Source organism: Scophthalmus maximus, chromosome 9 (genome assembly GCF_022379125.1).
Source record: "Scophthalmus maximus strain ysfricsl-2021 chromosome 9, ASM2237912v1, whole genome shotgun sequence".
In the NCBI taxonomy this organism is placed as follows: Eukaryota; Metazoa; Chordata; class Actinopteri; order Pleuronectiformes; family Scophthalmidae; genus Scophthalmus; species Scophthalmus maximus.
The window spans coordinates 15,033,481-15,058,741 of record NC_061523.1 but is presented as its reverse complement, the minus strand read 5'-3'; the positions used below and the strand labels follow the sequence as shown (position 1 = coordinate 15,058,741).

Below are 25,261 nucleotides of genomic sequence, written 5' to 3'. Positions count from 1 at the left end.
ACTTAAACTAGAGCATTTTTAACTTTTGGTGTGTATGTAAAAGCCAACCATTGGTGAATAAACAACAATTGCGAAGTAGAAGTAGGAAATGGCGAAAATAATTTATTGAAGAGATTCATTTTGCTGTATCAGAGTGACTGAACCCATCTTCCCAACCAAAGCACAGTTCACCCCACAACATGTTTTTCATACAAAACTGACCAAAGGGCGATTTCTGTCTTTCACATGTTTTACGTGAGAGTACGTCATGGAAAGATGCTGGCAATGAGAATTTCAAGTATTTGTTGCTGTTTAGACTTTCACCACCTGAGCAGCCAAACAGGGGCTCACTCTCTTCACATCCTGGGATGAGGCGCTGCGCTGAACGAGCAGCCTGCCGTAGGTCCCGCCCACCTGGCCTTTGGTCAGCCGACCAGGATTGACACAAATGCAGCCGACCACATCCTGAGGACAGGTGAAGATGAGGATTTAAAAAGGCAAATTTGAAGGGTCTGTTCTTAAGTGTCAGTCGAAAAAATACAGAGACTACAGTTGGTCTCAAACTACAGGAATTTCAGGCTGATTTTAACTCTGATTCGGCCCAGACTATCTGGTAGAATGTGGGGCAGGAACCGAGTGCCTGGATAGTTTGTCTTCTAAGAATCATTTCTTCTGCTTTTGCTTTTTATTTATTTTTTTAAATCCCTACAAAGCATTATTACAGATAGAAAAAGTTGTGGTACCCATTCCATTGTGTTTGTTTTGTTTGCACTTTCTTTCTCATGAGATCACATCAGATGTGACGTGAGGCTGTGCGTAGCTCCCTCTGGGGCTATAATCTTAATAATATTCTGTAGCGTGTGACGCGCCATTCTTATCAAATCTTGTTGTGTTAAATGTTTGAGATTAGAGAGAAGAACATCTACGAAGATTCTCCTCCAGTGCCTGATGCAACATGATTTCAATATCAACCATAATTTTTCTGTAGTCTGAGCCTAACAATGTGGACTACACGTTAAAGGGAGGGCGGTGTGCACCTTCACAAAGTATCGCAGCTCCGAAGGAATGATGAGAACGTCGGGGGTGAGCGGCATCTGACCGAAGCTCTGAAACTTCTCATAGTCCATGTTGACCTCCTCCACAGGCGGATACAGCGGGTAGTAACTTCATGTGAAGACAGAAACGCCGGTCATTAAACGCCGGTCGTCATCAAACACAGAAAGAACAATGTGATATTTTATAAGACTCCTACCTCCTCTGGGTCAGAATGTGTTTCAGTATGCGAGAAAATCTGTCCGATCCAGTGCCACTGCAACACAAACCAATGTACTTTTTAAAATAAACTAAATAGTGATGACAAAGTTAAACATATTTATCAAAAGAATGCAACACATCTAGAGAGAATACGTTTTTATTCGACAATCAAACTCCGTTCTAATCAGTAACTAGGTTTTGTTACTGTAAGTAGCCGAGCGAAAATGTACAAACTGCAATTTACGTAGTGTTTCCTCACCAGCTGATCTCCTCTGCGCCCATGTGGAACAGGATGTCAGTGGATGTCAAGCCAAAGGTCACACCGTCGATCAGCAGGGTGCAGGGGTCAGGGACCAGGGTGACACGCTGCAGAGGATAAAGAGAAAACATTGAACAAGACCGATCGTGGCGCATGACTGTGCATTTATCGAGGAAACAACAGTTTGTTTAGTTTGCATATAGAATCCCAGAGTCTGACCTGAACCTGGTCCTTGCTGAGGTTTGGCAGCGTGAAGGGAGGCTGTGGGAAGATGTAATGGTGGTGGATGTCTCTCTGTGAGGGCACGAACACCAGACGACAGCCAACGCTGGATAAAAGAAAACACAAACAGTTTCTGATTAGGACACAATACAAAATAAAAGATCTTGGCTCTTTAAAAAGGCCCACAGGAGCTTCAATAGTGGAATCAGAGTCTGATGTGAGACAAACCTTTTGGTGCCATCCAGGATGCTTTCAACACATCTTGAGAAAATGGCCTCAAATGTCTCAGTTACCTGGGCTTTCTGTTGGAGGAACACAAAGATGTTCACATGTATTCATGAAAAGCAAACATAAAACTGAAAAGTCAAGAGTGATGAGAAGAGGAATTAATGTGCTGGAGAAGAGGAAATTCTATATCTGTGTTTTGATTTAAAATCAAATCAGTTTAAAAAAAAAAAATTGTTAGAGTTCAAAGAAAAGAGGGTCCTCTGGGAAACTGTTATTAAACCTACCTCAATCTGTTCATGTTTGGAATCCACGAACGGGCCCAGCTGGAGAAAAACAAAGGGAGAATTAAGAAACACATAACTTAAAGAGTAATTTGAGGATTGTTTTGCCTTTAACAGGGACGTCACTGTACCAGAAATGAGGAAATTCCATGATTCTTGTTACAAAATTTGATTCCAGAGCAAAACATAGTAAACAACGTCCTGATTGACAGATGGTGATGAGTGAGTTGTCCCTATGTGAGTCTGAAGAAGATAAAGTTAACTTTTGCAAAAATTCTGGTTTTATGTCAGACAAGAAGAGCTCTTATCATGCCCTCGCCAGTCCAAGGCAATTCATAATGCTACTTATAACGTCTATGGAACCTTTGGTACTTGGTGCCAAGGAAGTGCCATCAGAATATTCCGATATTCCAAAATATTGCTTCTCGTCAGATCCCTCAGCAGTAAACTACTGATTGATGGATTTCTATGAGAAATTGTTGGCATCTAGCTGCACATGGAGTCTGTTTATTGAAGAAATAAAGATTATGATGTGAAGCAACAAAAAGTTACCATACCAGCAGGCAGACGTCAGGACGATCCCTGACGATGATGCTGATTAGGTCCAACAGAGGGTCAAAGGTCAGGGTGTCAGACGTGGTGTACGGTCCACAGGCCACGAGTACGTTCATTGGCTCTGCAACCGCATGAAATGACAAGCGTCTTATTCAAGGTGACGTAGAAAAAACTAACGTTTCTTTCCTAGTTGAGTTCTCTGCATGCACGTGTTCTTCGTTTAGTCGACGGAGAATGTTGTGTGATAGATGCCAAAGTTAAACAGATCAGTAACAATACACTGCTATTTTACCTTCATCCATCTCCATCTTTATCTCAGGAGTGTAGAAAGGAAGTGGGACTCCCTTAAAGAAAAAAATAGACCATTAAGAGAAGACACACAAACAGACCCCAGCTCCGAAAGAACCACTCCATTTTGAAACATCTTGTCATTATGAATTATAGCTGACCTCATACAGTTTTGAAGCCATCAGTTTTCTTCCTGTCGTGTTCATCCCTTCCATCACCACCACCTGTGATACGAGGACAGACAAGGGGATGAATTGGTCCTACAACACAAACACCTCCTGCGGGCCAGTTACCGATTCATAAAATGGGAACAGTGGCTTTTGTGAGAGTTCTCGGTCAGACGCTGGGTGAGTCTCCAGCCCAGGTCCTTGGCACGCTCTGTTTCTCTAGGTGGTCTTATAACCTGCAGCACACAAAGCTCAGTGTACAGGCAAAGGAGAGCCCACCACTTGTCTAGTGAATAGTAGAACACGTGAAAGAGAACGGGAAGTTGAGAATTATAGATAGACATTTGATCCAGTGATGGAGAAAGAATTTCTTATATAGTTAAAAACAAAAAACATTCACAACAGATTCATTTGTAGCTTGATCTGTCAAAACAACAAGTGTCCTTCTGCGCACCTGACCAGGAAACAGGGAGTACTCTTTGAGCTCTGATAGGTCCACAGGTACTTGGTGACCACCTTGCTCTGGTCCCGCCTCCAACAGAACCGAATGTGCGTTCAGTTTGCCGTTGCTGTCGCAGCACACCTGTCCCAACACCTTTATACTGTCCTACAGGTGAAGAGACAGAAACAGAAACAGAGTGAGCAGTCTTGTAATAACTACACAAAGATTTTACTGATTGAACGTTTACAGGTTTTCAACAATGGTAACTTGTGTTTACCTGAGCGGGCAGAGACACGGGAGAGAACTCTTCGATGCTGAAGTGAGACTTAAGGCTTTCTCCTAACTCCTCTATCTTCTCCGTCAACACTGGGGAAGAGAGACACAACAATCTTATGTACAGGCTCTGCTTATTCGTACTGCCTTCACAATGTACATCTGTCTGTTCGGCTACATACCATTTCGAACGTCACGCAGCCTCTGGAACATGAACTTGTAGCTGGAGCGGAGCGAGTCTTCACAACCCTCCAGCAGCTCCAGCTGGACGCCTGCACCCGCCGACCTCCTGCCGACCCAGCGGGTGCCCTGCACCGCCCCAAAGGTGACCACCACCTCCCCTTTCCCTCCTCGCTGGCTGTACTTCTGCGAGGGAGTTGCACTGCGGAAAGAGAAGGGAAGGATCGGCAGAGTCAACAACTATACACTTAAAAAAAAAAAAGAAGCAATTTTGGTGTCATGACTCGAAGATTATCAAGTCAAATTGTGAAATAAGCCTTAAAACTCGACTTAAGAAAAAAAAAATTGTTAGCGAACAAAAAAAGATCGTTAGCTAAAGGGTGCTAAAAGTTTACTATTAACAATATTACGAAATTATGAATTTGTTCTCAAATCAATGTATTTTCCCAATATGGCCTTAATACTTTATTACTAATAACTATTGCTGTAACAAAGAACAAAATTATAAAAACAACACTTCACTGAAAAAATAAAAGTAAAGAAGGCCAATAACTAACATTGCACAAAACTACACGTCACCACACAAGCAGCTGTTGTACACTTGTTTCAAATGAGACAGCATTTTAACAAGTCAAGACAGAATCATCCTTTAGTGTGTTGTAAACAGTGGACCCACATCAGAACCAGGATGTGTTTATGAGGACTCGGTCTGTTTTCCAACAGCTCATACCTGGGAGAGAAGCTGGCGGGAGACAGCAGCAGGCCCGGGCTGGCCAGCAGAGCTGTGCTCCTTTTCGAGTGAGGGTGTTCAGGGGTGGTCAGAGCTCGTTTCTGAGGGCCCTGCAGAGACGGAGCACGGAAAGTGAGCAAGAGATTTCACTTCATCTCAGACTCACTGTATGAACGGCAAGCGAGCGACACGTAAAATTTAATCTATAGCTTTGAAAGTGCATATCTAAACAGAAAAGGCCGTCTACCTTCGCAGGAGTCGAGTAGGAGTCTAGAAGATTGTCCTCCTCTTCCTCAGCTTTGATTCTGGACAGACATTGCTAAGGTCTGTAACACAATGACATGGCCAAGACACTCACCACGGACAACAGGTCAATTCAGAAGCAGAAGCTGCCGTGTAACCAAGTCTGTTTCTTGTGTTTTGAGAGTCTGATGTAAAGGATACAAGTCCTGCAGTGAGTGGATGTCTCTGGTTCTGTTATGACTTTCATCTTTCCTGAAGCTCTGTTTGGATTTACTCTTCTTGTTCAACACCTGCAAAAAACACACACAGTGGAAATAAAAGCTGGTTTCCCAACACATTGTGCAGGCAGTGAAGTAATAGAGCAAGTGGTAGTCACAAAAAAATGTGAGTATGAGTCTGTCACCTCATGTTTGAATTGCTCCAGGGTGTCCGCTGAGAGTTTCAATCCGTTTTTCGTGGTGCTGTAGGCGACCCACTCCAGCAACATCTCGTCCGCCTGTATCCTGCTGCAAATACACAGCTCCACCACTGATGGGGTGAAGAGAGATGAGGGAAATGAGAGCAACACTAAAAAAATAATACTGTTAATCATAGGATGAGGAGAATTACAGGAGCAAAGATGCTATTGTGTTTTGGGGGACACTGTGGGATATGATGCATGTTTGCGCCATGGGCCATTATTGTTACTGCCCTGCATATAATATATTTTGTACATATCTTGTTGCTTCTTAAAATATGCTATCCACTTTGCTGCTGTAACACCCACATTCCCCAGTTTTGGGACGAATAAAGGATTATTTTATCTTACATTAAATATACATGACTGTCCAAATGTTTTAATGCTTCTTCTCCCTCATGCAGAACCATCAGGGACGAGTCTGATTGCTCCCAGATTATTTCTGCAGCAGGACAACGAAGCTCGAACACAGAGTTAGGTAGTAATAATAATAATAATAATAATAATAATAGATTAAATTAATGTAGTGCCTGTCAAGGTAACAAAGGCCACCCTACAAAGTTTGGAAAACAAAAATAAAAACAATCCAAGGACAGAAGACAACAGTAGAGAAGCTGGGGATGACTTTGTCATCAGGTGGTGCTTCGGGTGTTGAAAGACAAAGGACCGACCAAACACAGACACACGTAAAGTAACGATAAAGGAACATTTCATAAAATAACAGGCGAAACATGAGACTATTAAATGATACATGTGCTGTCACATAACCCTGGTGGATGGTTGCCGAGGTGCTGGCAGACTGTTCTCAGCCACTTTGCACGACAGATGAACATTCGCCGTGTTAGCTACTCACTGGTGTCGAGGACCGAGTCGTCCGTACACGGCACGTCGAACATCTCCAGCTCCGACTTCAGACTCTCCGCGGTTACTAGCGCCATTGTGTCTTTTACTGTGGAGAAGGTCCAGTGTGACTTGAGCTTCGCTGTCACCTCATACCAACGTGCACGATCTAATTCTCTCAACCGTTCTAACTGTGACTTACAGCAGTTTGTTCCAAGCCGAGCGAGCTCCGGGACAAATCAGATCTACGTTACAGATACACACTTCATTTTACCGCGAAAAATCGCAGTCGGTGTTAGCGGCCGGAAGCTACGTCACACACACACAAAAAAAAAATAACAAACGGAAGTTAGGAGAGCCACAAAAATAAAAGCCTCTGAGGCCACCTAGTGGTCACTGTGGAGGAGTGTATTCTCTGGGCTGTACAAATGTTTTTTTAAAAGTTCAACCAGTCTGGTTATCCCGGTTTAACCACAAGCTACAGAAGAATATAAAAGTGTACCCACTACAGATGTTCATGTTATTGTGACATGTTGTTTATTTAGAAGTTCATAATAGAAAGAAAAAAAACTTGAACAGAAGATTTTGTCCTCAAAAATGCGGTTGAGGCTACAACAACTAGTCAATTGATTGAGAAGTCAATCAAAAATAAATGAATCTATAAATTGATGATTTCAGCTTCAAGACATCAGGTGCCACCTGGTGCTGCAGTACATTGTCACATACATTTATCTATATTTTTTGATATTTCATAAACCAAACTATGAATTAAATAAATAAAAAAATCGGCAGATTCATTGATAATCAAAATAATTATTAGTTGCATTGTTAACATAGATCTCCTCTGGATCTCCTTTTCTATCTTACAACTGTGTAAAAGACATGTATATATGGTAGTATCATGCCAACAGTGTCTTTTTATTATTAGAGGTTAAACAAATTGCTCTTTTATCACCAGCACAGTAACAACATGCACTGCTGCCCGAATATTAATTCCAGCGTTAACTGCTACCAGAGGCTTCAAACAGGAAGAAAAAAACTCTTTCAAGAAAAAACAAAAAGTCTTAGATTTCTGTCCTGGTGGGCCCATCACACTCAGGCTGCTTTTTCATCTGTGGAAGTAATGATGTGGTGTTAGATAATGGTACAAAACGAACAGTAATCAGGTGCTGCTGCTATAGGAACTGGTTGGTGTCAGTGAACAAAACATCCCACTCACCTGAGCGGAGTAGCACCTGCCCCTGGGGGTGAATTTCCATGATGTCACCCTCCTCAGAGATTCACAAAGGGAGGCCGACAGTGCACGAGTGTCAGACACCTGACAAACACATGCGTTATGTATGCATATCTTTCATTAACCTGATCAGCATGAATGCGTGTGAATTTGTATGCAACAGGTATCTTCTACTTCATCCATTTCTTTGTGTGGTGTCTTTTTAAAATCATGAGATGTGGAAAAAAAACACTTAATATTTCTGCATTGTCTGCAATGCATTTTTTTAAAACTCATTCATATCTCACCTTCATGCAGTTCAGACAGGCATTTCTGAAGTCCATGTTACTGCTGCAGCTCACGATACTGATGGACGAACTGAGAATCATCTCGGCGGCCGAGCGCAGCTTCTCTTGGTCCTGTCATTTCAAATACATCAACCAAACACATGCTATCAGGGCTCCAAAAAATTATTTATTTCATTAGTTGTTTGATCTGTAAAATATCAAATGATATTGAAAAAAATAACCACCACCCCCCCAGAACCCAGGGTGACATCTTAATGTTGCTTGTTTTAACCGAACATTAGTCCAAACCCAAGGGTTTTCAGTTTATAATGAATTAAAACAGAGGAGCAGTAAATTCTGAGATTTGAGAAGTTGTCTGACAAATATATCTTGATAAATTGATTGTCTGAGCAGTGGGGCAGTTAGTGTGTGTGTGTGTGTCTGTGTGTCTGTGTGTGCATCACACTTGCCCTTTTCCTGCGATTCTGGGCTTTCAGTGTGTTCTTCAGCTCAGTCTGCAGGGCTGTTGTGACTGCCTGTCTGTTGTTGCTCAGAATATCCTCCAGGTGGCGCTCTATCTGTGCTTCTGCAGCTGCAAGTGCATCACAGACACAGCTGTTACCACTGTGGCTGATATGGAACATTTTTCTTGCATTGTAGCTGTTGACGTTGCAGTTTCTCTCACCTATCACATCGGGGAGATGCGAGGTGAAAGGGTCACTGTGCTGCAGGAAGAGAAAGAGCCGGAGCATCTGCTGCATTGTGGGAAGACTTGATTCTGCCTCCCAGTTTTCTTGCTCTACTTTATACACAGTGCCACCACTGAGCACAAGATCTGAAGAGGATGTTAAAACATTTTAATTTTTTTTAAGTAGACAATGAGGAGGAAATGGAGGGAAAACATGAGTATTCTCTTTAGAGACATTGCAAGTCTAAACCGGTTGAAGGCACTCTGGTACAATCTAACAAATGGAAGACACACCTCTGGGTTGGGCAGATAATTGTTTATAGCATTTGGTTTTATAGTTTCTAGTTTGAATGGCTTAATGCTTTACTAAACCAAATGTTTGTGCAGAGTAACTCCCCTGACAGCCACGAAATGGGACTGACACTGTGTTGTGGGACCTGTTTTAAACTCGACAATGCTAATTGTGAATGTATCAGCGACTAGTAACTCACGTAGACCTGTGGTTTTGCTTGTTTTCCGTATTCACTGTGTGAATTATAACACATTATGAGACAGCAGTTTCTGAGAAATCGGCCAATTTGTAAGTTTTATAATGACATGACGTCACTGCGTGTTACTACACCACACTACATTGCAAATCTATTGTCTAAAGTGCCTCTTGACAGTACATCAGATGAACACAAATCAGCTCCCTCGAACATGATTCAGAGTCATCTGACTGGTTTAGCCAGACTCCAGGACTAAATGAATGCTTAATTCAAACTAGCAATGAAGCTGGTTTTCATTCAGATATGCTAACTGGACCGTTGTCTGCACACACATATGGATTATTCTAAAATATCAATTAACTCCAAACACACGCAAGATGGTTTTTGACAGGAGACATTTATCATTCTAACTGAAACAGGATTATCGTGTAGTTTTAGTTTTGCCAACCAAACCCACGGGGGGGGAAAGATCGCGGTCAAAGTTAAATGCAACTAATTCAAACAATGATTTCTAGTATTACACCTGATGGGAACCAGAGACCTCCAGTGTCAGAGCCAAATCATGGTAAACACTTTCTCCACCCCAAAATTCCACACAACAATTTTCTGCTGTGAGAATATATATATTTTTGCGATGTGATAGTATGCAGGACCACTCCCATCATTTCACTGCCACGTTTCACTAAATGGAAATCTTGTAGTCATTTCTCTGCGACTGCTGTCACTTTAAGATATTTTGTTATTGTGCTCTGTGTTTGTTCTTTTTTTTTCTACTTCCACTGTTTGGTTTTAATCCTCTGATTCAAACTATGGGCTCTCTGTGATTCATTAACGTTCTTATAAGCAGCTCTGGGCCAGAGCTTTGTGCACATTCTCTAAACAGTCACAGGTGGTAGAAATTAGTCTTCTTCAACTTCGAGACCTTAAGAGTTAGGTTACTTTTTAAGGTAGAATTAACTTTCCCAGGAAAAACTGTCCCTTGCAGTCCCTCTGGCAAAAAAGAGCTCAAATGTCTCCTGGCCTGGTGTGTTGTTCCCATCACCTACCCTTAAAGGAGGAGCAGTGAAAGCCGTGCAGGCTCAGTTCTTCACAGCCCAGTTGAGCAGGGAGGTTCTGGAAGAAAGTGGAGGGGCCTGTAACAGGAACGTTACTGGGGCTGTAAACCAAAACCTGGACACATGTGAAGTCAAAGAAGAGTAATCATAACCAGATGCCCAAACAACTTCCACTGTGTCAACATGAAGGAGCAGCGGTTCGACTCTGGGTTTATCTCCGAGCTTCTACCGGTGAGACCAGACACCCTGCAAAATAAACTCATTTTGATTGTTGGTATCGTGATTTCTGTCTTTTGGATATTTCCCAAAGCTTGTGACCCCAAATGAGGCCTGGAATGTAGACTATTGTTAGATGAAAAAGTAAGCAGTGTTTAAACTTCTCTCTCTCTGTTCCAGTTTCAGTGGTTACACAGCTATCTGTGGCACTTTCTGTATGAGGGTCTGTGAATGTATCCCAGAAGAGACAGTGTGCACAGTTATAGCCATATTTAAACAACACCTCCATCTCCCCTTTCTCTGTGACAGTCGGCTATTCACTTCACTTTTTTGTGAACTACAATAAACAGTTTGATTTCAACAAGTGGTTCAAAAACACATCCTATAAACTAGTTCTATTTGAGCGTAACTCAACCCCGACGCTCACTCGTAAAAAAGATTTGAAGATCTGTTTTTCAGCAGAGTACCATGGCCCCCTCATCTCTGCTTTTGCTCTAAGCAGTGCAAACAGCTCAAACAGCTCCAGTGCAGAGTGGAGGTCACGGTGTTATGGCGCGAACTGAATCACGTCAGCTGTCACAAAAAAGCAGAGACACAATCCAGAGGCCACTGTCTACAACTCCACCCAGAGATTCTGTTCAAATGAATGCAAAGGATATTTGTATATGAGTGAGCTGGGTAGCCAGATTAGGGTACTGCAGCACACAGGGGCTAAGGAGTGTGACAGGCTGGATGCTGAGCTCCCCGTACAGGCCCTGATCCATGACTTGTGGTGGGATACTGAGTGGCAGCCTGTCTCCGAGGACAGGGTGTCCTCCCCGGCACCAGCATCCCTTCTTCACACACGGTGGAGGCCTTTGAACCCAAGAAGAGAGAATCACAGTCTGCAGACAAAGGCATGAACACTGTACATAGAGCAGTATGTTTGATGTATGAGGATTAAACTTCCATTACATAATGTAGGATAACATTGATCCAAAACAATCAAATACACTATTAGTGAATAATATTAAAGAGAGTAATACTGACTGTGTGTTACAGGTGACATCCATAATCAATGACCTTTCGCCTGACTGTGCAACCTTACTTTTGATTTTCACGCTGCAAGAAAAAAAACACAACGTTAGTACATCATAACACGCCTTACACCCATGAGGGATTAACCGGAGTAGTGAGCTTTTATCTTTGAGGATGTTATTATGTTGTAACTCCTGAAGACAAACTGTTGCAAGCCACATATAAAATTTGATTTACTGCCACAGTCTCTGCTTGTGAGGCGATTTTTCACTTCAATATTTTTCAATGAATTCCCAAAAAAACTTGCCGTAGTTAAAGGCTGTGACTGCATAGGTCACTGAATATAGCATATGTCACATTTTCATATAAATTCAATTCAATTCAGAAAAAGCTTATACTTTTTCCTGTTTTCTTGCTGTCGTACCCGAAATTTGGGTGGAAGGTCTGCTGGATGAATTTGATTTTGAGGTGGATTTTAATCTGTGAAAAACAAAGAAAATGTCAAGTTTTCTGCTACCTAGTTTAGCATATGACTAGGGAAACAGATCCTCTCGTACCTCTGCATTAGCTAAGCTGAATATGCGTAGGAATGTCTCTATATGAGCTTGCCACTCTGGATTGAAAAGTCTTGCATCTTTCATCTGCACAGATCACAGAGGTAAGAAGAGAGAGTCACAGTGATCATCAAGCACTATTTAAAAGGAAATACATATTGTATCTGTGTGTTCCCACACAGATACTGTGTCTCAGGACAATCCTATACAAATACATTCTTATGGTACCTCATAAGGTTGAGACAATGCTCAGCCTCTAGTATCAGGTATCATTATCCAGAACATTAGGCTGCTTGGATGACTACCTGAAAGGACAGGAGAAATCTGGGGGAACCGTACAGATCAGTGAAGGCACACAGCTCCTCAGGGTCCGGCTCGGGACACAGCCTCGCACAGGGGAACATGCTCTCCTTCAAATCTGCGAGGACTAATGTAGCGAAACAGAGGTTATTTAGTTCACACAGGCCCAAGATGTGTATGCATATGTTTTGTACACATACCATGTTGGAGTGCTTTCATTTTAATCCCTGTGCACCAGGGACCAGCGGCTGCAACTGCACAACAAATGGGAATATTGTTACAACACCATCTAGTCTGTTACTATGAGCCGGACCTATTTATTTTACCTGGAGCAGTCACTTCCCTTTTTAATTCTCTCTACAGTATGTGGGACGGAGTTAATCACTTTTTTCTACAGTACCATCTTAACTCGTTTTATTATTACCTCGGCCAAGGAGGCTATTTGTTTACCCCTGTCCGTTTGTTTGTTTGTTTGTTTGTTTGTTTGTCAGAAGGATTACGCAAAATCTGTGGATCCAGAAATGTTTTATTTTCCAGGGAATAATGAATGGATCTTGATGAAAAAAACCAACAATCTGGCATATTAAAGACACTGTGAGTGTGAGCAACGTGTTGCAGTTTGATTGGGATTAAGGAGACTGTTGGGCATTGGCAGAGGTTTCCACCCCAGTGTAGTTCAATGAATATCTTCACATACTGGGTCTATTGCCTACTTGCACACCGATTATATGGAGGTGTGTGTGTGTGTGTGTGTGTGTGTGTGTGTGTGTGTGTGTATTAGGACACTGTGTGTTCAGCAGCCTCTGATGATTTCTATTTTATTGCTATAACATCAAACTTGGTATCAAGAATTGATGCATTTCAGTGGTACCAAGTAGCAAACCTCTGGTTTTGGACTGGGTGGACTGCATCCGATATAAATTCATACGTCAGGGCAGCTGTGGCTCAGGAGACTGAGCGGGTCGTCCACTAACCAGAAGGTTCGAACCCCAGGCATCCTTCCATTTGATAGACACTTCTACCTGAGAACACGAGCCCCCGCCTGTGTGAGCTGTTCAGGCTCAGACTCACCGGTGCAGTTCACACTTTGAACAGAAGTTCCTGAGTCAGTCCACAGGAGAACACTGAGCCCCCCTGCAGCCGTCAGAGCACGCCGTCGTCTCTGCCTCCCCAGGAGCACGAGCAGCCTCAACACCTGCAGCGGCAGTCGCACGAATCACATCAGCACCTAGCTTAGCAAGCTAACGCTACAGTTGCTATGCTAGTTAGCTTCCAACCCGAGATGACCCGTCAGTATTATATTGACGACCACATTAAACCACACGTTTACAAGTGGTTGTAGCTACAGCTGCCATAATTAACACCATTACCTGCTGTATTTCTCTCAACATTTTGGTTAACTACTGACTCGACATCGCTGTCAAAAGCGTAACGGAAGTATTATCGCGGAAACGTGATTAATTAATCGAAGGTAAACGATAACGGCCCGTGAGGGTTTTGTCATTAGATCAGTGTCAGTGATGCGTTCACGTGTAAGCAGCATTTTACTGTTGGATCTACTTTTAATTCATTTTCTATAAGGCTGAAAAGGATGGTTCCATTATTGTGGATTCATCTGTTGATTATTTTCTCCGTCCACGAGCTGAATGTTTGGTTTGTAGAAATACCTTCGTCATTACGATTGCTTATGTGACTCACAGTGCTAGTTTTTTTTTGTCCAACAATAGTCCAAACTTCTAAATAAATAAATGCCTGAATGATGAAGTGGAAAAACAGTTTAACAACACATTTATTAAACAGGAATCATACCATGGAATGCTTGGTATTTTTACATGACTAGTGCCTGGAGCAATTGTTAAAATAGTTTCCAATATTTTTCGGGAAGAAGTACCTCAAATTGTAGCTACAATATTTACATGAATGAACTTAGTTACAATCCAGCACATCAGTGTTAGGAATTTCAATAGGTCATCTATGAATCACAAGGATTTCTACTTCAACTTGATCTTTGTAAGGTGATGAATAAAACTAAATCATATATCATCGATCTTTGCAGACTTTATATCAAATATAGGCAAATTATATTACATGTTTATATCATATTAGATATTGGTGGAACACTTTACCTCCAGTAACCCTATTCAACATATATAAGCAGTATATTAACATAATCAGATATAACGACTTTTTTAAAAATGTTAATTAATATGCAGTATATGTCAACATCTATTAACCTCTCTTATGAAGATACACAGCAGCCTACACTTAGTGACCACAGGATGAGTTATTATTGTACATTAAAAAATTGTGAATACAACCACATTAGAGTGAGTTATATACACCTGTATGGTCCTTTGCATACTATTTATAAACACCACAGGGGGGACTTGTGCAAAGTGTGTGTAGAAGGTAATCTCCTCCCCATGTCATTAAACTACCTGGAATTTAAACAGAGGTTATGACTTATCTAAAGCTCCTCTCACAAACTTTTTCTGAGGCCATCATGTTTGGAACCGGTTTGATGTGACCACTGTGTGTTCTCTAGTTTTGCATGTCTAGACACAGAGCTCTAAATAATGATTAACACAAATAAATGTTATCTTGAGTAAATAGCATAATCAATTTTATTTGAATGCAGTCATACATTTTGGATACAATGGTGCACTATGCAAACAAAATAGTATCAAAACATAACAAATGAGATGCCAAAATATTCCTCTATTTTTTCCGTCAAGCTCTCACACAATAGTAATTTTGGATAAATATATATGAGGCTTTCCTTCAACATGAATCACTTCCCCTCTTTCTCCGACCACTCCGAGTATCCTCCAGCATAATTACGAGCACTGAAACACAGGAAAGAGGCACTGAATAGAAGAGTTGCCATCCTGACATAATTACCTAAAAATAGTTATGGCTATTGAAAGCAAGATGGACTATGTGTGTGTTTATGAGTGTGTGTATTATTTATAGTAAAAAATAATTTATTTACTTCACGTATCCTATTTCTCGGGCCTTGCCTGTGGCCACCCCCCCTCGCTTGCCAATTTGGCAGTGAAACACCAGCTCTGGGGTGTCCAGCGGTGGCTTGGTTACTCCATACTTTGCCTTGAATTCTTCTGGCTCCATTGAAAAGGCAGCTTCTACTGTACTAACTGAATAAATAAAGGGAGGAAGACAAGGAGCACATTAAGATTAAATTGATGACGGACATAAAACATTAAAACCTATTGAAAAACATTCAGAACCCGAGGGAACCAGACCACTTTGGTATTTCAAGTACACAAAACATTACACCTAGGATAACTTCAGCCTGGACGTGCATGATAATTGCTAAGCATGTATTTACAGTTAGTTTTCCCTACATATAAATACATTTTAAAAAAAGCTCACCCGGAATGTGAACAGATCCTTTGATAAATCCTTTATCCACTTCTCCTTGTGAGCGGACATCAACCAGGAGGAGATTCTGGCTCTTTCCAAGAAGTGCTTTCAGATCCTCATAGGAGATTTCGTTTTTGACTTGCGATGAAAGAGGAAACACATTAAAAAGAAGCCATTGTTGAAAACACCATTGACTTTTCTAAAACATAGGTTAGGCTTTAAAAAAACATTATAATAAGTTATAAAAGATCAAGGTACACAGATTTCGAATTACAGTTTTACGTAAGATTGGGCTTCTCTGACCAAATGACATATGTTTCATTTTATACCATGAAAATAAGATGAGAAAATATGATAAATTCATATCAGGGTACTGTAATTAATGGTGGATTTGAGGTCTGCTTTGGATCATTGACCTGGTGTAGAAACCAGCCTCTTGCACCAACCAGCCGACTGCAGGACGTTTGCATCCAGGATTTGCTGATATTTAGTCAGCACGGATCGTTGCAATATTTCCTCCACCCCGTGATTAACAGTTGGCAAAGAGGAGGGAGGAGGTTACTAAGTACTTACTTAGTACTGACACCAAACTTTTGAGCATGCCACAATATTTTATGTAATTTTAAATGTCAATTGATTTTTAAAAAAAAATGACACTTAACATTAGAAGAAAGGCTTATGTTTAACGTCTGTTTGCTGTAGGACAGTTTTGGCAGGGGGTGCTGAAACATTTGCCTTCAACTGCCCCGGCATCACATTCAGAATCTGGAGAGCAAATCAGACCATACTCCCATTTGGTTTTCGCTTCAATATACATTCAAATTTGACTGTATTTGAAGAGGTACATGGCCAGGGGAAGATATAAGATTCTGATCTTGATTCAGGATGCATTCCTCTCCTGAAGATGCTTCCTCATGTTGGCATTCATACTTTTTCTTATCAGGCAGTGGACCTGTGTGTGTGTGTGTGTGTGTGTGTGTGTGTGTGTGTGTGTGTGTGTGTGTGTGTGTAATAATTGGGAGTTAAGGTACAGTTCTCAATCGCCTTTCATATGGTTGGTTACGGCAGACAGCAAACACACGTCATTTAAGGGTTGAACACTTGAAGTGATTTGTTGTTTATTGCTCGAGTGACCAGGGTGAATTCCCTCTGGATACAGGCAACATCCGGTTGAAACTTGTTGTTGTCTGCTGCGTCATGCTGAATCGGACATCTGGAAAAACCCCAATATTTTTCCTCACTTATCGTTTTTCAAATTCGTTCACGAGGAACTTTGCAAAAAAAGAAAGACAGTGAATACTTTTATTAGCTGCGCCTGTTGTATTTTCGTTGACTAAACGTGTGTTATAAATAATGTGGCTATTTAACGGGAACTCAATTCAGGTTAACCGAAATTGAGGAGATATAAAGTCGTTCACTAACTTTGGACACATTAGTTGGTTAAATGATTTCGGTCTCAGTGAAGTGAAGAGAAGACTCACCTGTGTTCGCCATCCCGCTTCCGGAAACTGTTGCTGTACCTTCTTCCTCATATTATTTACTGTCAAATCATTGGCTGAGACACAGAGAGAAGGCGGGACTTATCTTGAATGACTTCAGCTCACAACCAATTGCATAAACTTCCTGCGGTATACCTCTTTTTTTCAAGACTTTCACAATAAAAGTTGGTTGGACAAACTGTTGTTGAGGAAGTATTTAGGATACTTTCGCAATGGGATAGCATTCAAATTTGTACATATATTATTACATATGCAGCACTGTAGACAAGTTTCAGGCAGTGAAATGAAAGTGATAATTCTGTCTAAAATAATACGAAGGATATGTTTTATTAATCACTTTATGTCATACACAGTGATGTCAATAAAAAACAAAATATATAAAAAAAAAAAATAACAATCTGATTGTGGAACCGAACAGACAAAGCTGTTCTGGTGACTTGGTTTGGCCTAAACATTCAACTTACACTATCACGGTTTGTCCTTTCATTTTTCACCCATCTGCATGCTAATGTATGAAATGTAGGTCTATGCAAAACCTCTTGAATAAATAATGAGCAAAAATTCAATTGACACATTTTAAACAGTTTTTTTTTATTAAAATAAGTTTTAGTTCATTACAAAGGTTTTTAATCAGTAGCTATATCCTAAAAAAATAATATTTACAATCACTACAATAAGTCTACAGTTATTTGCCAGCAAATAAACCTGCAGTTATAACCCACAAAAATAATTCAATCAATTGTTATTAATTGTTATTGTGCACACTATTCCACAGACACCACTCCCCTTTCTCCCAGTATGTTCACATATCCACTCCTGAAACAGAAGTGTAAACAATTTTGTGATTCCATAATGAATCACAGCACCACCCCAGAACATGTTGGCTTTTGTTCATAATCACACCGCTGTGCCCTCTATTGGGGCTTGTAACTGGAATGGTGTGTCCGTCATGCACTAATCTGGATTACAGAGTTCCTTCTGTGCTGTAAGAAGGGTTCCCAAGTCCATCAGTGGAGTCTCTCTTGCCCCTTTGACACATGTTTTGCTTCCATAATATCAAAGAGGTTATGACGACAAGTAGAAGGAGGGCGACTCCTCCACTTATGACCCAGGCAAAAACGTTATGTTCAGAAGACTCAGGAGGGTCATACCGATTACAAGAGAACTCTGAGGGGCTGCTGTGTCCTGCATTGTTCACCGCCACCACACACACCTTGGTCCCAACTTCCAAAGATGCGAGCGAACCTCGTCGCAGAGCATCTCCAAACTCCAAAGCATCACCATCAGTTCCCTCAACCACCACTCTGTACCCAGACACCACAGAGGATGGAGCACACCACTGGACCTCTACCTTCCCCCTGTCATCCCCTTCACTAATTGGCAGCAGTGCTTGGATGCGAGGGGCGTGAGGAGGCTGATCAGCCCCACTGAGCCCAGGACAGAGGCATCCACTCTGCACTGCAAGATTGGCGCAGGGCTCCTGATTCTCCAAACAGGGATTGTACGGGCAGAGCCGAGCTTCCCGGTTGAGAACAGGAATCCTAACAGGGGACGGCACTTCAGGAGGAGAGCTGTGGTCGTCAAGGTAATCATCGGAATAGTCATCATCCGAGCCCAAGCCAGTCATGAATAGGATTCGTGGGCGAGTGATGGGTGGGGAAGTGGACGCCGCATGAGTGAAGAGGTGGGAGTGGAGGAGTGGTGAGGAAATCAGAAAAAGAAGAAGCACCGCTTGGTTCTTGCACAGTGACGTCATCTCTATGGACAGAAATAACAAATGATCACAATGACTTCCAAAATATTGGTAATTTAAAAAATAATACAGCCATAAAAAGATCCCTGACACGGTTAACTGTATGTTTATCCATTCAGTGTAAGAGAAGAAATGAACTTTGATTGACTGTTTCTCATTTGACCTAACCCTAACCCTAACCCATACCCCTAATGATCAAGGCTGGTTATGTAAAAAGCATTTCAAATGTAAATGAAGTGGAATGACGAAACTGAAATGAAGAAGCTGGAGTTAATGTAGTAGCGGTTACTGCGTCAAAACACATACACCAAAATATAGAATTTAGTTACAGTTCAAGACAGAAATGAACATGGGATCAAGGATCTGCAGTGGTACTAAAGATACGAGATATGGGAATATGATAGTTTACCCCACCCCCTTTTTTTTCTTATGTGGATATGTCAAAGAGAAGAAAAACTTTAAATGTTTGCTGAGAGTTGTAATGGAAAAAATACATTTCTAGCCAATGGGATGCTATTTCCCTGTTGTTTATGGCTCGTAAATATCTCTTTGTACAATCAAACATTGGCAACGTTCTGGTTTCCATCCTGTAAACAGCTTCAGATAAATAAAAAAAAAAAAAAATCCAACTTTTGGGGTGACCCCATCAGCACTTCCATTTTCTCCTGGCAGCGAGCCAAAGGAGTTTTGTGGGAACAAAGAACTGAACATAAACTCAAAATCAATGGATTTCAGTTTCAAAGTCATTCTAACAGAAGACATTTTCTCATGACACTAAGGAGTACATCTCTAAGAATAAACATATGACCATTCCTGTGGTTTGCATCTGGTCAGCACACATCACCGTAGTGATTAAGTGAATGAAAACCAAAGTATGCTGAAGAAAAGGGAACGGTTTACTGTACCTGTTTGACGCTGATGGATAGTTCAAGTCTTAAACTTGTTTCCAGTCTGTCTGCTCTCACCGTGTGCTCGCAAACTCTACAGTTCTCACCGTCTTAAGTTGATTCTTTCAGACTCTCTCCTCCTCCTCCTCAACACCCCCTCTTTTTCTGCACTCAGTGCCTCTCCCTCCCCTTTTTTCTCCTTCAAACTCTGTCTTTTTTCACTTCTCGCCTCCTTCTCTGTTTCCACAGGGCCCCCGACCAGCCATCGTCGCGCTTTTATATTTCTTTGTGTGGGATTTTTGTGAGAAATGTGTGTCTGTAATGCTGTGTGGGGGTCAACATGTGCCCGTGTTCGGCACATTAATATGCTGTGCGGCAGCAGGAGGCAGGCTTGTGCTTGTTGCAGTATGTGTTTGTGTAATCTGTTGTCCGTTTTTCATAACTTTAAGAGCTAAACTTCCCACACACTCTCTCCACAGGTGTCCCTGAGGAATGAACGGGACATGAGGACACTTCATTGTGTGTTTATGTGTCCCTTTGAGAGTGGGGGGTGAAGAATGCATGCATGTGTATTTATTATAGACCCCCTCTCCTCTTGCAGCCACCACTGTGACAAGCAGGAGGGGAACGATAAAGGCTTTCTCTTTCCCCCCGTCCTTTTATGGGGCAAAGCTGGCAAAGTAGGCCAGTTCTTTCTTCTTCCAAGTGCCCGCATTGAACATAGATGAGAGGAAAAGTACCAGGGCAGGAGGCTCCTTGTTTTCAATCTTAAAAACCCAGAGGATTACACAAACAAAATCCCAGAGACTTTTCCTGAGAATAAATGCCATCAGTTAAAAAATAGAGTTGAGCATCTGTTTGTTGTCAAGAACATACAGAATACACAGAATGTTTCGGACATAGAGCTGAGAAGGGTTGTTAGAGGTTTTACTCGCATATATAAATCAACTTGTTATGCTCATATGAAGGCGAACTTATTTAATATGTTCACATATTAATATGATCACAAGATACGGTCTGAGAGCACGGAAACTATAAATTATTGAGAGATGAGTGAAACTAAATGTACACGCACTTTAAATGTACATCAGGAAACAGAGCACAGATTTATGTTCTCACAAAAATGTGTTCTTCAAATCTGTCTACATTGTGTGTACACGCATGGATAAATTGTTCAGATGTACAGAATGTGTACATTGTGCGTACATGTAATGACTGAATGTGAAAGAATCTAAAGCGAGAAAATCTAGGCCGCACAAAAAAAACTCAGCTCCAGACCTACAAAAATGTATAGCTGCGGGGTATTTAGCTTTTAATGACACCAGCAATGTGTTTCCTGTCTAATTAGCACATATGTTAAACACATTTTACAACTCAAAATGCTGAAATAAAATGACCAACAATTCCGAGTAGATCTAGAGCTGAATGTTGTTTCTGGTAAACAAGTTTCACTAGAGTCCCTCTAGTCTGGTGTAGTCTAAATTTGTAACATATGTGCTCCCTTAAAGGGAACATGGGTACGTGTAATATGAAGAAGTGACAAGCTCTTTTATAAAATCATCGGCTCTGAGGAAGAAGCTGGGGTTCGTGGGAGTGTTCGGAAAAGGTGGAGCCTATGGCGACAAAAGTCAGTCGTTGCACCATCAAGCTCTTGTTGTCGTACACAAGGAGAACAAGTATCATCCAAATGATCTTTTCTCTGGGCTACATGACACACAGAGCAGTGATCTCCCATCTGCTGTGCTGAGTGACTTCAAAAAGATGAGCTGAATGGAAAAGTGCAATTGCTCTTCATCAAACTTTGTAGCTGATCATACTTCCACGTGAAGCCACTGTTAAGATTAAGATGACAGTTTAGCATTTATTGTTCATTGTGGAACAATGTGTGACTGTTGGTTGGTCAGTCCAACACGTGGGACCTGTTTCCAGATCTCAACAACAATGGATTACCATGGGATATGGCCCAGTTATTCATGGTCGCCGGAGCATGACGCCCCTGACTTTTCATCCAGCGCCACAACGATGTTGACATTTTTGGTTGACGCTGAAATATAAAAAAAAACCCTGTTGGATTGTCATTTAATTTAGAACAGAGATCCAGGGCTCCAGGCAATGTATCCTGATAATTTTTGCTGATCCTCTGACCAATGCCAACATCAGGTTGAAATTTCTGGTTGGGAGAGTCAACAACTATTGATTGATACAGATATTCATACACTCCTCAGGATGAATTTTAATAACTTTAGTTATCTTCTGACCTTTTAGCCAACATTTTTTAACCAAATATCAGCAAAAGAGCAATTGTCCATCTGGTGGTTGTCAAGAGTTAAACCTCTACAAAGGATATATTTATCATGCATATGTATTTAAAAAATTTTTATGTATATATTCTATAGCCATGGATGTAAATGGATGTCTCCTCAATTCTACCCTCATCTCTACAGTTATTTTTCCTCCATCTTTAAGTTTCCAGTTGTTTTGGCTGCATGAGACAACCATCTCCTCCACCATGCCTGTCCTCCTGTCCACAACAAGGAGCTGATAAGATTCTGATGATAACCTGCCAGTAACTGGGTGGTGCAGGTTGCTGTGACTTCATGATTCATTTCAACATTAATTCCTCAACGAGACAATCGGTTTCCAGGAACTCTGCAGCACAACTTCATTTGTCACAGAAGTGTCTGCACTTTTCCAGCACGGCACTAGTTTGCTGTTTGGTATTTCGTCCTACAGCTTCATGTGGTTATTTCCCCGCATAAGGCTTTTTAACCTCTAAAATTATTAAGTGTACAATATTATAAATTAGGGAAGAGGACAGACAAGTAAAAGACAAGAGTGTGAAATGGACAAACTATCTATATTTTACAAATTTGGCTTTTTTTTGTCTGTTGTACTTTCATGTCATGTCCTCATCAATCAAAGACCCCCTCCCCAAACAAAAAAGACCACTTCAGCTACATCAAACAACTTCTAAAGCCATTCTGTTATATCATACAGTAAACAATATAGTGTCTGGGACAAATGGATCAGCTGTTTGTTCACTATAACGTGTGATCATGCCTTGGTGGGGTGATGGGGGATGTATAAACACACCTCTCACATGAAACCAAGCACAGCACAGGAGGCAGACACACAACCGCTAACTGATAATGTTCACAGTTTTGTCTTCAGTTCCCAACGTACCGTCACTCACCGGTGAGTCAAGTGCAGACAGTGCTCACACTTGAACTTAGAAGAAGTGGGCGACATCACTTAGGAGACAGTGTTCATTACTGTGTGTATGATGTTGTGATTTTGTGAGTGAGAGGCCTGTGTGCTGAGGCTTTGCACAGACTGTGGTTCCAAGGCCCCAGAGGAATAAAGGAAGCCTTAGAGTGTGAGTCATACTACCAGAGATAATGTTTACCCCGCCAGAGCAGATTCCCCTTCCCACCACCACAGCATGTTCGAGCACGCTGCTGGAGAATGACTCTGATAACCTGCACGTATCACCACCACCATCTTTTGGCAGCGGCATGATTTCACCAGAGCATTGTAAAATTCTGAAAAAACATGAATACTTCTATTTCTTTTTTTTTTTGTCATTTAGAGCACGAATTCACATGCATCTGTTCAACAAGCCAAAACAAAATAAATCCATCTACTAGTCAGCCTTCATTTCTCAATGACTTTATCACACTCAGACATGCGTGGGCCTCTCTCGGATGCTCATTCCCTCTGCTACCCACACCTCTCTGAGGATTTAAAGTATTCCACTTTAAACAGGAAGCACTACCATTGGCTGCATCCACAACACTTTGACCCCTGTTTCATTCAAAAGGAATCCCGGGGTAGTCGTAGAACCAGAATCTGTGAAGTTGAGTGACTGCTATTTTTAGTCGCGTAGCCAGAATGGGCCATGAAATGTCACTGTTCCTCATGAGGCTAATTGGAAACAGCCACATGATGATCAAGCCGCCTCATGTGATGAGGAGGTCTCACATTCTTCCACTCTGAAGCATGTTTGTGTAGCTAAAAAGAATGTAATATTGGAAGAGTGGGCTGGTCAGAGGATATTCTACAACAGGTGGATTTCAGTTTAAATCCACCCTGCTGTAGTGAATGTCCGCAGATGGTAATATTAACCTTTGTTAGGGAAGTAAAATGCTAAAGTCACATTTATGTATTCTAGTACTGTAAGAAAAAGACTAAAAACACAACAAAGGGAAGATTTCTTTTGACTGGATCACATGTTGAAATGTTTCAATTGTTTACTGCTTAGCAACAAAATAACTCACATCTAAAATATATTATACAACGGCAAATATATAAGGTGTGAGTGGAAAGTCTGAATGCTGGCCTAGGATTTAAATGGTTCCTTTGACAATGTGAGAAAAGATAGTTTATTTGTTATCTTAATCTATGGTTTATTTTATGGCCATTATTTTATGTTTTTCGTAAGCACTGGTTGATTAGGATGGGAGCGCTGAGATTTTTACAACTTCATGAATGAATGAACTGAACCTCGAAAATGTTAGGAGATGGTACTATTGGGTAATCCCCAACCTGGCGCCTGAGCTCGCAATCCTGACCAACCCTTTACACAGTGTTGTAGCACCTCTTAGTGGTAAATACTTATTATTGACGCCTGAATAAAGATAAAAACAAACAGAAAACAAACAAACAAACAGTAAGTAGTGGCAGTATCTTGGTATAGGGAAAAATTCCAATATTGATTCTTGCCTACTTTAAGTATTCATTTTATATACTATTAGGTAGTAACTTAAACAATAAATAATACTTTATGATATAAGCTTATCTTATATTTTGTACGTAAAATCTAAATTTGCATAGTAACTAGTAAAATACACATCACTGATGGGAAGTAACTAAGTATTCAATTATAGTTTTTAAAAAAATACAATATTGAGCCACATAGGCACATTTTATGCTACTTTATACTTTCAGTTAAATGCTGCTCATCCATGATATATAACAATTCAGTTATTAAATGTATTATAATATACAACTCACACAGAGCCTCTTCTGCATGTCCAAAACATAATTTGCTCATATTATTTCTAATTTATTAAGCTTTTCAATGCAGGACTTTAACAAGTAATTAGAGTATTTACACCGTTGTATTGCTTTTACTCTAGAAAAGGACATGAACAATTATACTAAAACCCTTAACGTCAATAATATGCCAAAGCAGCGATCTATAATCACATAATTTCTCTCAGATGTCTTGTCATAAACACGTACACCTGTGTCAAAATCAAAACCGAAATCATATAATTATGGATGTTATAGTAAATCGGGCACATTAAGTCAATTTAAGCATTTCCTTCTTCTAATTGGAAAAATATTATAACGTCCATTATTACAGGATTTTAGTTTAGATTTTTTCACAGGTGTAGATGTTTATGACAAAGCCTATCTGAGAGAAATTTGTTGAGTATTGATCGCTGCTTTAAAAAAAATGAATCTGGGGGAATCAAATCATCTTTATTGCATTCAAATGAAGTTCTACTATTAATGCA

The 25,261-nt window shown here is 40.9% G+C and overlaps 4 protein-coding genes across 6 annotated transcripts; all 4 read right to left on the bottom strand.

Annotated features, from left to right (window-relative positions):
- Positions 1 to 82: 82 nt before the first annotated feature.
- Positions 83 to 6,753, bottom strand: pola2 (polymerase (DNA directed), alpha 2). 2 transcript variants are annotated; one of them, XM_035650157.2, is made up of 19 exons: positions 6,601 to 6,753; positions 6,412 to 6,507; positions 5,505 to 5,629; positions 5,303 to 5,391; positions 5,106 to 5,163; positions 4,859 to 4,968; positions 4,131 to 4,330; positions 3,953 to 4,041; positions 3,688 to 3,840; positions 3,228 to 3,290; positions 3,071 to 3,122; positions 2,781 to 2,899; positions 2,227 to 2,265; positions 1,943 to 2,016; positions 1,712 to 1,820; positions 1,493 to 1,599; positions 1,232 to 1,288; positions 1,017 to 1,143; positions 83 to 444 (listed from the first exon to the last, which is right to left on the bottom strand). In XM_035650157.2, exons 2-19 carry the CDS (start codon positions 6,494 to 6,496, stop codon positions 292 to 294), a joined length of 1,809 nt encoding a protein of 602 aa, XP_035506050.1. In that variant the 5' UTR covers positions 6,497 to 6,507; positions 6,601 to 6,753; the 3' UTR covers positions 83 to 291. The 2 variants fall into 2 exon arrangements, with proteins under 2 accessions (XP_035506050.1, XP_035506049.1); XM_035650156.2 differs by having other exon boundaries at positions 6,412 to 6,733.
- A 539-nt stretch (positions 6,754 to 7,292) lies between these two features.
- zgc:195212 (DUF4554 domain-containing protein) lies at positions 7,293 to 13,742 on the bottom strand. Of its 2 annotated transcripts, none has more exons than XM_035650159.2 (14): positions 13,587 to 13,742; positions 13,288 to 13,411; positions 12,417 to 12,470; positions 12,222 to 12,334; positions 11,920 to 12,003; positions 11,787 to 11,842; positions 11,375 to 11,446; positions 11,005 to 11,200; positions 10,121 to 10,244; positions 8,584 to 8,733; positions 8,369 to 8,490; positions 7,920 to 8,030; positions 7,618 to 7,716; positions 7,293 to 7,510 (listed from the first exon to the last, which is right to left on the bottom strand). In XM_035650159.2, exons 1-14 carry the CDS (start codon positions 13,605 to 13,607, stop codon positions 7,463 to 7,465), a joined length of 1,374 nt encoding a protein of 457 aa, XP_035506052.2. In that variant the 5' UTR covers positions 13,608 to 13,742; the 3' UTR covers positions 7,293 to 7,462. The 2 variants fall into 2 exon arrangements, with proteins under 2 accessions (XP_035506052.2, XP_035506051.2); XM_035650158.2 differs by having other exon boundaries at positions 12,222 to 12,343; positions 13,587 to 13,735.
- A 1,080-nt stretch (positions 13,743 to 14,822) lies between these two features.
- Positions 14,823 to 17,160, bottom strand: tstd1 (thiosulfate sulfurtransferase like domain containing 1). Its single transcript, XM_035650161.2, has 4 exons — positions 17,082 to 17,160; positions 15,610 to 15,738; positions 15,209 to 15,371; positions 14,823 to 15,062 (listed from the first exon to the last, which is right to left on the bottom strand). Exons 1-4 carry the CDS (start codon positions 17,092 to 17,094, stop codon positions 15,008 to 15,010), a joined length of 360 nt encoding a protein of 119 aa, XP_035506054.1. The 5' UTR covers positions 17,095 to 17,160; the 3' UTR covers positions 14,823 to 15,007.
- A 509-nt stretch (positions 17,161 to 17,669) lies between these two features.
- Positions 17,670 to 19,915, bottom strand: si:ch1073-303k11.2 (leucine-rich repeat neuronal protein 4). The gene is made up of 2 exons (XM_035649186.2): positions 19,758 to 19,915; positions 17,670 to 18,857 (listed from the first exon to the last, which is right to left on the bottom strand). The coding sequence occupies exon 2, from the start codon at positions 18,853 to 18,855 to the stop codon at positions 18,064 to 18,066; it is 792 nt and encodes a 263-aa protein (XP_035505079.1). The 5' UTR covers positions 18,856 to 18,857; positions 19,758 to 19,915; the 3' UTR covers positions 17,670 to 18,063.
- Between the last annotated feature and the right edge of the window lie 5,346 nt (positions 19,916 to 25,261).